Genomic DNA, 13,830 nt, shown 5'->3' with positions numbered 1-13,830 from the left:
CAATTAAAAATGAAGACGAAAAAAGAAAAAAAGGAAAAAGTGAAAAAAATGAAAAATTAGAAAAAAGGAAAAAGAAAAGACGTAAAAGGAAAGAAGAAAGAGGGAAAGAAGCAGTACATGGTAACTAATGCGGATGATGTAGTGGTTAGTCCATCACACTTTTGACCTAAAGGTCGCCGGTTCGAATCACATTGGCTAGCAAATTTGCCTATAAGTCGGCGCGTGTGATCTTAGATAAGATTCGTCGAAAGGTTGTCTTTTTTTTTTTTTTGAGAGAAGCGATTCGACGCACGCGGGCGTCGAGCAGGGACTCTTTCGTGCAGTCTCTACCAATTTCACCTCAATTTGCTGGGAAGCGGTAACCCGAAGCGCGGCCTACACCCATAAGGCCTCGTTTGGTACACGGGATTCAGGAGGTTTCGAGAGGAAAATTCCCGAGAGGGTCAGAAACCCCACAAAACTTCTGACGCCCATTTGGTAAGAGGGATTTGCTTAGCCGAATCCCCTCCGTTCCCTTTCAATCCCTTCATATCCATGTATTTCAGGACCCTCCTCAACGAACTGATAAAAGCAAAGCCCCGAGAATTTAAGAGGATTGGGTGAAAAAAAAAATCCACCAAATCCCCTCCTCCTCAAACCTCAGAATACACTTCTATACCAAACAAAGACTAACGCACAAGCCCTAGTTCCGTCGCTCAGCCCACCACGTACAAGGCTTTAAAAAAAAAAAATACACCACGTACAAGGCCTAGTTCCTACAGTACGTCCTTTCGTTCGTTCTCGTCGTTTCGGTGAATCGATCTCGCCACCAAACCCGACCACCCGATCCCCCGGACAGCCGGAGAGCGAACGAGCGAGGCGAAGCGGCGACGCCTACCGCAACTATGCTCAGGGTCGCAGGTCGACGCATATCCTCCCACCTCGCATGGCGCCCCGCCGCGGCCGCCTCCGCCGGCAGGACCCCCCTCGTCGGCGGCCTCCCAGGCGAGGACTTCCCCTGGGATCAGAATCCGCGCTTCGCCATTGAATCCCCCTTCTACGTTGCTGCCAGAGGTGCACTTCCTGCCGCCCCGGTCTCTCCTTCACTCTCTCCCTCCGATCCGCGACACACAAGGAAACCATCCCTGTTCGTAGGTTTTTTTATAGAGCCAGCCTTGGCGTGGCCATCGAGTTGCCGATCTATGATAGCTGATGTGAGGAGGGTTGTTTAGATATTTTTTGGATTACTCACTCCTTCATGCCCGATTATCTTACGAGTCCTTATCCTGTTTAGCGGCTGGATTTTTTTTAAAACTATCACCCGGGGGAAAGACTCCCCATCTGAATATATATATTTTTTTGGAGTTTTACAGAGTTGGGGAGTTTCAGAGGAGAAGTAGTCACGCCAAAGAGCAGCATGGCCCTTTAGTTCGGCAGTTTTAGCCGATGAGACCAGAGTTACGTCTGAGATTACATGCAGTGGATCCACATCGATCCCCTGAAAACCTCGGCGTTATGTGCATCCCATATTTTCCAAAGCATCAGGGGGAGGATAAATGGCCAAATGGATGTTTTTTTTGAGGGGGGGGGGGGAGGGGGATGGCCAAATGGATGTTGGCAAACAGTTTGGGAGAGGTGATGTATATCACCCGAAGAACAAGTGAGCCCTGTCCTCCAAGGCGGCCCGACACTGAGGGCAATTGGCTGAATCCATCAGCGTCTTGCCAGGGCCGTTGCCAGAAATTGGGGGCCCCTGTGCGAAATGCAAAATGGGACCCTAAAATTTGAAATTTCACATTACATATCAGCTAAAAATAGTTTCACTTTATTACATAAGAGGGGGATGGCCAAATGGATGTTGGCAAACAGTTTGGGAGAGGTGATGTATATCACCCGAAGAACAAGTGAGCCCTGTCCTCCAAGGCGGCCCGACACTGAGGGCAATTGGCTGAATCCATCAGCGTCTTGCCAGGGCCGTTGCCAGAAATTGGGGGCCCCTGTGCGAAATGCAAAATGGGACCCTAAAATTTGAAATTTCACATTACATATCAGCTAAAAATAGTTTCACTTTATTACATAACTTCAATATGTCTTATTTCGTGTAGTACATAGAAACATCTTAAACATTAATTCTATGAAAAAGTACCACTAAACCAATAAACCAACCTCATGTTCTACTGAAAAGCATCATCCGCCTTGTATTTCTTGAAATGAAATCTTCAATCATATCTTCATAATTAATCTTGTCTAGGATAATCATTTTCAAGTGCTATTGTTGCCAATCCATTGAGCCTTTCTTGTGTCATAGTGGACCGCAAATAAGATTTCAACAACTTGAGTTTGGAGAAGCTTCTTTCCGCCGATGCAACCGTAACAACTTGAGTTTGGAGAAGCTTCTTTCCACCGATGCAACCGTAACAACTTGAGTTTGGAGTACCTTGATCAATAACCCCGCCTCGATCGCGTTGGAAACTCACTGCAATAGTATGTCTCTTAAGACGCGGTTTTGAAATTTCCGTTCCCTAATTGCTGTTGCAGTGCGACTACAACATAATTAGTAAATTTAGTAATCACCTTTTCAATTTTTTAATCTCCAATCGGCTAATTACCCTTGCAATGCGTGTGCATGTGCGGCCAAACTACATGTGCTGGTCACGCGATCGGAACGATTGATTGCCGAGGGCCAACACAGGGGCCTCTTCCTTTTCTTCTCCTAATCTCCTTCGATGAGCGGGGAAGCAGGAGGAAGGAGCAGGCGAAACTGCCGTCAACTCGTTGCTAGATCAGGTCTCTACTCGATTGATCTCGATCATGATTTTTTTACTTTTAGACGACGATCAATCGAACAGGTACGGGTGTATGACGCTAGGAACCTTTTTTTGTTGGTACTCTCGCCTCGATCAGAGCCCGTGCGTACAACGTAGCCTGCGTAGAGAATTTGGGCCGCAGCTGCAGCCCAAGAGCTGGCCACCCACTACAAAAAAAATCCTGGAATGTATACTCAACCTAGAAATTTGGGGGCCTATGAAAAATGGGGGCCCTAATCTGTTGTGCACCTGGATCACCCTCAAAGACGGGTCTGCGTCTTGTGATGGAGGTTTGACTTGGTGTTGAGCCTATCGAGGTAGAATAGCCATCCAAAAACACGTACTCTACTTGGGACCTTTGAATCCCAGATGTTTGCATGGTTTGGATCAGCGAGCTGAGAAGCAAACGCCTCGTAGGCCCCTTTTGTGGAGAAGGGGGAGCCATTTAGTAATGACCACGGATCCGGATCCGCATTGAGAGAAACACCTTGTTGCAAAGATTTCAAGAAGCAAGCTCCGCATCAGCGGTTAAGGTTAGTTGATTCAGCAAATCCAATTCGATCCCATCCAACATAATCCAATCTAGAAATACATTTGGCCGTAGGTGATGGGTGAATAAGCGGGGAAAGTAATGCAAAGTGGCTTAGGAAGTAGCCATCTATCAAGCCAGAAGAAGGCGGGAGTTTGCCAATAACCGCTTGTGAAGTATCTCTTAAGCTTTTGTAAGTGCTTGTAAATTACTCTGCCAAGAAAAGAGGCATTCGTTCCTAATCCAGTATATAGCGGTGAGTGTTGAGTAACCCAATGAGGTTTGTGGATCGGAGGAATTTGAATGCAAACTTCAACATAAGGCAATTATTTTTGTGCTTGTAAGTTTTTGCCCAAGACCACCTGCTGCTTTAGGCATACACACTATCCCATGCAATCAAGCATTTAACACATGAGAAGGTGTCATCCTTAGACCAGAAGGAAAACCTCCTACGTTTGTCTAGCTCCTGAAGAACGCTCTCAGATGGTGTGGGCACTTCCTTGTGCATGTTCTACATTGAATGTTTGTCATTCGGCTCAAATCTGAAGGTGCAAAGCGTAGGAGTGTCAAGTAGTCTACCACTCATTAGAGAACCAAGTAGACACACATATAGGATATAATTCACCTTAATACATGTGGTGCGCATGTCTGTTGGCGATGGAGCCAAGGACATGAGGATGACCGTAGGGTGCTCTGCACCATACCCCCCTCCATGGTTTGAAAAGAGTCATCCTTGACTCTAAAATGCCATCACCATGAAAAGAGTCGTCCTTGACTCTAAGATCGGAGTTGTTGCAAGAGTGGAACTTATCAATCACTATGTACTCATCATCTTGACGCTTTATATGGCCTCTCTTCAACGTCGCTCCCCCATCCATGAGATGTATCAGGCAACAACAAGAAGGAAACAACAATGAAAATGTAGCCATTCTCGAAGCTCATATCAGGATGATGCAAAGGGAAGGAGTTCACCTTAGGAAGATTCTCGAAGAATGTGTCAGCTAGCATAGTGTATGTCTTGTCATTGCCAATACGTCCCATGACAGCACCGCCTTGTTATTCCTTCAAAATGAGCAAATGTAACGAACACTTGGAAACACAAGGGAGTTAGCATGAACACAATATTCATCATTCATGTGTGATTCATGCAACAAGCGTCGTCATCGTGCTTAGCATAAGATGTGACAAGGACATGTTTTATAGCATAGAAGTATATGATGTGAGGACAACCAAAGGCATTAGGCTCATGGTCTACAAGCAATATAACTTCATGATGAGAAGCATGCAAATGTGAGGTAGTGGTTATCCCATCAAAAGTACACATGTGCATGAAATCATCAAAAGGTTTGTGATATAGGAAGGGGTCATCAAAGTAAAGAACAAGAAAGTTGCTAATGAACACATGTCATCAAGTGCATGAGAATATGAGGTTTATTAGGCAATCTCAAGTGCATGACAAGCCATTCATATGTTCCGAAGGTGGTGGTGAAAGTAGTGTTAAAACACAATGGAAAGAGCAATTGTTCAACATGTATGAGGCAATAAATGAAAAAGCATGATTGCATGACATGTATAATACAAGTGCATTGTTGCAATCAAACATATGGTCAGCGCAAGGAATCAACAAGTTTGAGGCAACACACAAGGCTTTTGTATCAAGAGACATGGAAAAGTGGTAATAATGAGCTGAATCGATATCACTATCATGTGGGCAAGTAATTATTCTAAAGGAACAAATGTGCGATATTGTACATGCAACACATGTGGTGTCATCCATTATTTCCATGCTCAAGTTTGTAGGATTCTCAAAAGAAAAATATTTCACCTTGAAAACTTGTCCTTGTACCTACTTTGCAATATCAAGGCGGAAGCAAGTGTACGTGTTGTAGAAGCACGTCGATGGATGTATACTAGACTCAACCTCTAGCTCGTTGTGTCAACTCATGTTGAGCACGAGTTCTCGAGTAACCGTTTGTTCCTATGCATGCACATAACAAAGCAAATAATTTATGTGCATGATACATGACCATCCATCATGATGCATCTCTTCTCTTGCACATCATCATTAGTACCAAACAAGCGCATGGAATCAATGGTTTATGCATGCCTTATCTCATTGTTGCATTCACATGTACCAAATAGAAAATTTTCAATACGAGAGATGCAAAAAAGGGAGACTTATAACAGCATTCAATACCAATCATGTGCAAAAGGAGGAGGTAGATTGAGCAAAGCTCTCTCAAGATTTAGTTTATACTTTGCTAACCCTAGATATGATGAGGAGTACGGTATATATAGTCTAGCCACGAAGAGGTAGGTAGGTGGGAAAAGTTACAGGGGCATGTGGCCACATACACTACATGCAAGCGGGTCAGACTCTCTGACAGGTCAGACATCTTGACCCAGTGTCCAGCAGGGTACAAAGGGCTCTGGGTAATTCAAACATGGGTTTGGATGTCCTGTCTGACGTGTCGGAGGTCGGGTCGGACATTTTGATGTTGTTCAGAGAGCACCGGTCGGGCACAGGGTCACATTGTCCAACCTGGTAGGTTTCAGCAGACATAGCTTGTTAATGATGATCCTCGCTTCCCTTTGAGTACCTTCTTCTCCTTGCTTGAACATCTTCCTTTTCCAAGCTTCCCTCACGGATGGTGTGGCCGTTTCCTTGTGCATGTCCTCCTCCGTTGCATGTTCGTCATTCGCCTCAAACCTAAAGGCGCAAAGGGTAGGAGTATCAAGTAGTATACCATTCGGTAGAGAACCAAGTATACACAAAGGATAGAATTCACCTTAATACATGCGATGTGTGTGTCCCTTTGCAATGGAGCCGAGGCCATTGGGATGAACGTAGGGTGCTCCGCACCAGAGAGGGAGCGTGCTTTCCGGTATCTGGCCAAGAATTGAGGACCCTTTGGTAGTGAAGTTTGGGGTCGTTAATGGGATAGGCCTTGGATGTGATCGGTGTAGGGTGTGCATGTTGGAGAGGGCAACAATTTGAACTTCCCAGATTTCGCGCATAATTTCGGCTTGGATGTGTCAGTTAGTCGGCATAGGCTGGAGACGGTTACAATTTGAAATTCCCAGTTTACGCTCGCAGTTTAGGATTCGGCCCAGCTATAGGAGTAGGCCAGGGGACCGTTGGAGGATTTCCTCTCCATTTCCCTTCTAAATAAGGGACCGTCGATGAGTTGATCCTTGCAGTGAAGAGTTGGAAGGGAGGATTCGTCCACAAGTGAGATGTAATAGTTGCGGTCCAAGATGGGGTCTTTAAGGAGAACTACAAGGTCCGGTCATCTGCTTGTGTGCTTGCACTCTTGCGTAACTAGAGGTGCATCTCGGATGTATTGCACAACCTTAAACGAGAAGAGCTGTGGAGAGATGGATCTTACCCTACTCGTATGGAGAGCCACTAGAACAAGCTTGGAGGAGAGCAGCGGGGAGATTGTCATCGAAGACGAGCTAGAGGTGATGTGGACGTGGAGGCCAAGACAGATATGATCTTGGAAGTCCAGCCCCATGGCGTCCCTGCACCCCCAGCATTGAGGTAGTGTGGGGGTTCATCGTCGCGAAATCCATCCAAGACACAGGTGACCTTTGAGCTTTGGGTAGTGGAGTTGGCGGCATTGGTGTGAACGTCGGAGCCAAGTCGAGAGCTATGGTGGGAGAGTCATGTGTGGTGACTCCTGTAAGATGGCACGGGCTACGGGTGTGGGCAAAGGCTGGAGCTGGCCGCCGGGACTTTGGCGGCAATCGATGGTGGAGTGCTGGGAGGGGGGAGAGAGAGCCATCCGCTGTGTCCAACCATCGTTTTAGCTGCTGGATTGGATGGTATTAGTTGTATGTTTTTTACTGTGTAGATTATTGAAGTTATGCTTTCGATTATGCTGGTCTCGTTTATTCCTGAACAGTTTTGACTGATGGTTTTTATTTTTACGGACTTGTGTCTGGTTTGTTCTAATTGGTCTGATATGTTAAGCTTCATGCACTAGCCAACTCAACCAAAAGTCCAAACTGATGCTTCATGCACTAGCCAACGAAACCAAAAGCCCGGATTGATGGTAAGGGCTAGGCAATCCACGTATACTTAAACACTCCCTTTGACGTGTGATGCAGGAAGCCAACACGTGAATAGACTCATAGGTATGGCTCAAGAGGCCTACATGTGGGCAGAGAGGGGGCAACAATAATTGTAGATAAATTGCGAAAGCCAGGACTTGAACTCAAGATCTTAGGCCCTGGAACCATGTTAAGTTTCATGCACTAGCCAACGTAACCAAAAGTCCAAACTTATAGAAAGGGCTAAACATATATACTTCAACATTATAGAGCTGTTTTGGTGTTAGTTTTGTTCTAATTTCTTAAAATTCTCTTCTCATACAAAATCCTGCAACTTTTAAATCCTTTTATGCCCATTTTGACAGAATGGTCTTTTTACATGGCTTTTGAAAAATGAATAGAAGTATGTCATTTTAGCTTTTCAGTCTGAATTTTGTAATTGAGTTGTGTGATTGGTAAGCGGTAACATGTGCCTGAAATTCATGCAAGATTTCATTGCAGTATATTTAACACGGACAAAAGTTAAGTTAATTCAAATTGTTCAATCTGTTAATGTACTGCATTCCGATATGTAGTGCACATAGTCTTGATCTCGCATTCCAATCAGTGTGCTGGCATTAATTTTTGGACCAGAAAGCCCCCGCTCCGTTTCAATCCCAGGCTCAGGTCCAAGCAGTACTGATTAGTACTTCATCCATCTTTAGCGTTGCCAACACTACTCTCCAGCACGAGCATGACGAAGCCGCACACGGGGAAGCTGAACGTAGAAACGCCTACCACTGGCAGTGGACACAGGGAAGCTGTACGCGGATTCAGAGACGCTGGACACTGGCGGTGGACACAGGGAAGCTGTACATGGACGTGGTGGTTGTGGAGAAGCCGGACGCAAATGCAGTGACACCAGCTGCCGGTGCCACACGCGGTGGTCACGAAAAAGCCGGATCCAGACGCACATGGATGCTGTGATGCCGGCTGCCGGTGGCGCACACGGTGGTCACGAAAAAGCCAGACCCAGATGCGCATGGACGCGGTGACGCCGACAGTCGGTGGTGGGCGCGAAGAAGTCAGCCATGGACACGAGAAGCAGGGCAGGGACGTCGGGCGTGGCCATGCCAATGCAGAATCACACACGCGAGGTTCCTGCTGCCGCTCGTCGATTCCCGATCTCCTGCGCGGTCGCCATCGGCCATGGACGCGGTGACACCGGGCTGGTCATGCCGATCTGACGGCCGTGCACATTGAACAACTTTGATCCACCTCCATCTCCAGTGATTCGCGGCGCCGCTGGTCGATTCCCAGCCTTCTTGGCCGCCATCGCCTTCTCCGACAGCGGCACACCCTGCCTTCTCCTCTCCCTCTCACGTCCTTCATCGATCACACTGTTGAGTGCTGACCGCCACGGCGGCGCCGCCTCCGCCACCTATCTCCCCGTCAGACTCTCTTCTGGAGGCGAATGGCTGCGTATGACGGGGAGGTTTGGGATTTGGAGTTCGGCGGGTTATTTTGCTCAAAAAGTTATGCACATTATATATATTGGAACGGAGGGAGTATGTTACAAGTGCTGCGAGCAGGGACTTTTGGGGTGTCTCTGTAGTACTCTACTTTACACACACATCTTGTATCAACATTGTTACGAAATTTCCTGTGACCATATGCATCATACCAGTGTGACGTTCTTGCAGGAATTTTCTGTTCCCTTTCTAATCCCTAAAGGAAAATGACAGGCAGATTTGTGTTTTGGATGTTTGTTTGTTCCCCTCCAATATTAGCTAGCAAGTATTTCCCAAACCATAGAAAACCTGTTAATTTGTTTAGAAATAATTTTATTGCGTGGTTGGTTGGCATGTACTTCCTCCGTCCCAAAATAAGTGACTCAACTTGAGTCACTTTTGAGTCATTTATTTTGGGACGGAGGGAATATAATTTTCTTGCTTATAAGTGCAACTTTGGTTGTGTGGGTTGGTCTAGTTCTTCCCTGTGCTGCTTTGTATTATTACAACATAAATTTGGGAAGAGATAATAATGCCACTGCTGTTGCCATGTTGGTTTCTTGTTTCTTTTGGTATTTCACATATCTAATCTATTTGCTTTCTTGTGCAGGCTTTTCGGCTGAATCTCTTGTTCCGAGGAGCCAGGATGTAGGGTTGGCTGAGCTCCCAGCAACTGCGGCTGCTCTGAAGAATCCCTGTGCCAAAATTGTCTACGACGAGTATAACCACAAGAGGTACCCACCTGGTGACCCCAGCAAGCGTGCCTTTGCCTACTTTGTGTTGAGCGGTGGGAGATTTGTGTATGCCTCGTTGTTGCGTTTGCTCGTCCTAAAGTTTGTCCTGAGTATGTCAGCAAGTAAGGATGTGCTTGCGCTTGCTTCCCTTGAGGTTGACCTGTCAAGTATTGAGCCCGGTACCACTGTGACTGTAAAGTGGCGGGGCAAGCCAGTTTTCATCAGGCGCAGGACTGAAGACGATGTGAAGCTGGCCAATAGTGTTGATGTTGCATCTCTCCGTGATCCACAGGAGGATGCGGTGCGTGTCAAGAACCCTGAGTGGCTTGTTGTCATTGGTGTCTGCACTCACCTGGGCTGCATTCCCCTGCCCAACTCTGGGGACTTCGGTGGCTGGTTCTGCCCATGTCATGGCTCACACTACGACATCTCAGGTAGAATCAGGAAGGGACCAGCACCCTACAACCTGGAGGTCCCGACCTACAGTTTCTTGGAGGATAACAAAATGCTTATCGGCTAAGAGCACTGACTGTAGGATGAATCCTATGGTGCTGTGCTGTCATTTGTGTCGGTTTGATAATTCACCTTTTTGTTGCTCGGATAGTCCTTTGATGGATTGTTATCATAGTGCTGTACTCTTACTAGCACTGGATTGTAAAGAATAATCTGTTGCTACTTTGGCATTATTAATCAATTTCCAGAAAATATGGCTACGTGTTTTTGGAGCGGCTACGTGTTTTTGGAGCTCAGTAAGAATTATGATAATGTCGTATCCTTCATATGATTGTTTTTCATCAACTTTTCTTCAGCCTCAATACATGTGGTTTGCTGTTGCTGATATCTTTGGATGTGAGATGAACTATTTCTCCAAGAACTGTCCTTATGATGTGTGGATGATGTTGGTGATGAGGATGCATAAGTGGTTGCTGTTATGTGGCTATCAACTCTTCATAGCTCGTGTTTCATGGTTTGCTAGGAAATTTCTTGTGTATGCAACCGTACATAGACACATTCGGTTCGCGGCTGATGAAAGGTATTCAGTTCGCTGCTGAGGCAAGGTATTCAGTTCTGGTATCGGAAAGTTTTGATTTCACCAAATACTGAGAATCGGAAGCTGCAACTGTTCCTCCGATACAAGGTTTCTTGGATACAGCATATACTTCCGAGCTTCAGCTGTTGTGCAGTTGGCGAGAGCCATAGGCTATCGAGATCCCTTTTTATTTTCCTGAACATGCAAGAGGATTGCGGGTCATTTCATTAAGACTGACAGAGCACAAAATACTACTGTATGTTACAGCGCTGATGGGACGAGTCCACCTGGCGTATTATTTTTACTAAAAAAATCTTATGTCGTGCATTGACCTTCAAAAAATCTTATTTCCTCGCCTGACCCCGCCTATAGCGCCTTACAGATAAGATCTGATGTTATGCTTGGATGTTCTGACCGACGGTTAAAATGCCTCACAAATAGGCGGAACAACATATTAAAAATGTTAGTCCGTTTGGCGCAACGCATAGCATGCCTTGTTGTTTGGCATGGATTATCATATATACGGCGCGCTGACTTTCAAAAAGGCGTGCCATGTCGTCTCGGTTGTGTGTGCTTCAATTCGGTGTTTCATGTTGACCTCGTCCATGTCTTAACTGATGAGTTTGTTCTTCCGTCTTGTCTTTTTTTTTTGCATTCGCGCTAACGTAATAGGTGCGTATTTTTAAAAAAAATCATCGCGGTGCAATTTGTCCATTTGAGCTCCGGTTACCCCCGCTTCCCCACCCACCCTGAAACAAGTCGCCCCCTTCCTAGCGTCCACTCCACAGAGCCAGACTCGTAGTTCCCCGTCGCCTTTCCCACGGATCCGGCGGTCATTCCAGGGAGCCCGTCATACACACAATATTGCCCCTGTCGAAAGCAGCAGCCCTGGCGGCATCCCCTTGTCCTACCAACCTCCTACCAACCTCCGCCCAACCCCAAATCTTGAGCGGTAGAAGAGTGGAGATGACGCGGCATCGGCCAGATATGCTGAAAGCAGCAGGTAATCTTCTTACGATTCAACTTGGCAGGATGTATATCAGTCATGTATTACATACCGTTAGGTAATATGGGGTGCCAACCAGTGCACGCGATGTGGGTTAATGTTGTCTATATTGGCTTTTTATTTAGGATGGCGTATCATAATGTAGTGCATTTACATCACGACGACGCTCTTAACATGCAATCTCGCAGCACTGGTGTGGAGTTTGTGAACATCGAAAGCCTTGCGTTGTGTTTCCCTAAGGATCCAACTCTTGATGAACTTGTTGATAAGGTGAGGCAAGAGATGCATGTGGAAGAAAGTTGTGTAGTAAGGTTGGAAGGAAGGTATGACGTCGACACATGCCACAGGTCGTTGTGCACCATGACCCCCCCGGCCGAGGCTTATGCTTGGGAAAACACAAGGCAATGGTCGGTGAATCTGGCATGAAGATCCTTGCTATATATGTGTAGGATCGAAAGTATGTCTAGAGGGTGTGTGTGTGTGATTAGACTACTTGACAAGATAATTTTTTTGCCTTTTCCCAATTTTACTTGAGAGGCAGCTACGCCAGTTATAACAAGTCAAGCACACCCTACACATGCAGTCCTAATAGTATAGCAGCGGAAAGTAAACATGCAAGTGTAAAGTAGAAGAGTAAGGTAGGGAGATCAAACGCATGAGGTTGACACATCGGTTTTTGGCATGGTTCCGATAGGTGGCGCTATCGTACGTCCATGTTAGTGGAGACTTCAACCCACACAGGGTAACGACTGCGAGAGTCCACGGAGGGCTCCACCCACGGAGGGTCCATAAAGAAGCGGCCTTGTCTATCCCACCACGGCCTACGTCCATGGAGGACTAGCCTTACTCACGGTAGATCTTCACGAAGTAGGCGATCTCCTTGCCCTTAAAAACGTCTTGGTTCAACTCCACAACACGAAGTAGGAGGCTCCCAAGTGACACCTAACCAATCTAGGAGGCACCACCCTCCAAAAGGTAATAGATGGGGTAGATCAACGAACTCCTTGCTGTTGTGCTTCTAAAGATAGTGTCCTCAACACAAATCACTCTCTCAAAGAATATGCATGGGTAGGAGAGGTTGATTTGGTGGAAAGCAGTTTGGGGAGGTTAGAGATCAAGTTTCAAATGATTGGATTGGAATATCTTGGTCTCAACACATGAGTAGGTGGTTCTCTCTTAGAAAATGGATCTGGAAGTGAAGTGTGTGTTCTGAGTACTTCTCCCGTGAATGAGAGGTGGGTGAAGGGGTATATATAGGCAGCAACCAAAATCCAACCGTTATGCACAAAAGTGCAAACTCGGTGACACCGAAGTGGACAACTCGGTGGTACCGACTAGTACGAAAGGTGTGAACTTTTGAATCTCGGTGAGACCGATATATAGAACTCGGTGGCACCGAAAAGGTGACTAACGGTCAAATGGCCAAACTCGATGGCGCCAATACTCAAACTCAGGAATACTGATTTTGTGTATCTTGGCAACGGAATGTTGGTCACACTGAACTCGGTAGCACCGATGCAGTTTCGGTTGCACCGATTTGGTGGGAATGGCTAGGGTTCTGTCTGAGGATCAGACTCGGTGGGTCCGATGTGGAAATGTTGGTGACACCGAATTTGTGAATGTGGAACTTGACAAAGTGGAAATGTGGGAAAAATGACTGAGTGTTTTGGTGTCTAGCTTTGAGCATTTGAGCAATCAGTTCATTTAACTACCTCACCCCCTTTTAATAGTATTGGATTTCCTATGAAATCAAAAGTGATTTCTCACAAATATATAATGAAGAATCTTCTAGCTTGAAGCTTGAGCCAATATTGTTTGTTTCTTGCATCAAGGGGTATCTCCACATAAACCTTAAGCCATAGCATCTTTTGAACTTTTCTGAAATATACTTGGAAAACACATTAGTCCAATGATGCATATGTTGTGATCAATTATCAAAACTACCCTAGGGAGAAATTGTGCTTTCAATCTCTCCCTTTTTGGTAATTATGACAACATAAAGATCAAAGCTTCGAAAAAATATATAATCAATAATTAGCATCGACGCTTTGAGAAGTATGTTAAAAGTAAGAGCTCCCCCTAAATTTGTGCATTATTTAAAATTTGCGTTTGAATGCAAATGCGCAATCGATTAGGATCATGGGTTACTCTTCCATGTCACATACATCTTGGTGGTGCGTAAAAATAATAGCAATGCAC

The 13,830-nt window shown here is 45.8% G+C and overlaps 1 protein-coding gene across 1 annotated transcript; it reads left to right on the top strand.

Moving 5' to 3' along the window:
• The first annotated feature begins 753 nt into the window (after positions 1–753).
• Positions 754–10,302, top strand: LOC123402009 (cytochrome b-c1 complex subunit Rieske, mitochondrial-like). Its single transcript, XM_045095862.1, has 2 exons — positions 754–1,053; positions 9,472–10,302. Exons 1-2 carry the CDS (start codon positions 885–887, stop codon positions 10,113–10,115), a joined length of 813 nt encoding a protein of 270 aa, XP_044951797.1. The 5' UTR covers positions 754–884; the 3' UTR covers positions 10,116–10,302.
• Positions 10,303–13,830: the final 3,528 nt, after the last annotated feature.

Source organism: Hordeum vulgare, chromosome 6H (genome assembly GCF_904849725.1).
Source record: "Hordeum vulgare subsp. vulgare chromosome 6H, MorexV3_pseudomolecules_assembly, whole genome shotgun sequence".
Taxonomy (NCBI): Eukaryota; Viridiplantae; Streptophyta; class Magnoliopsida; order Poales; family Poaceae; genus Hordeum; species Hordeum vulgare.
The sequence above is the reverse complement of the archived record's forward strand: the minus strand, read 5'-3'. Positions and strand labels throughout refer to the sequence as shown.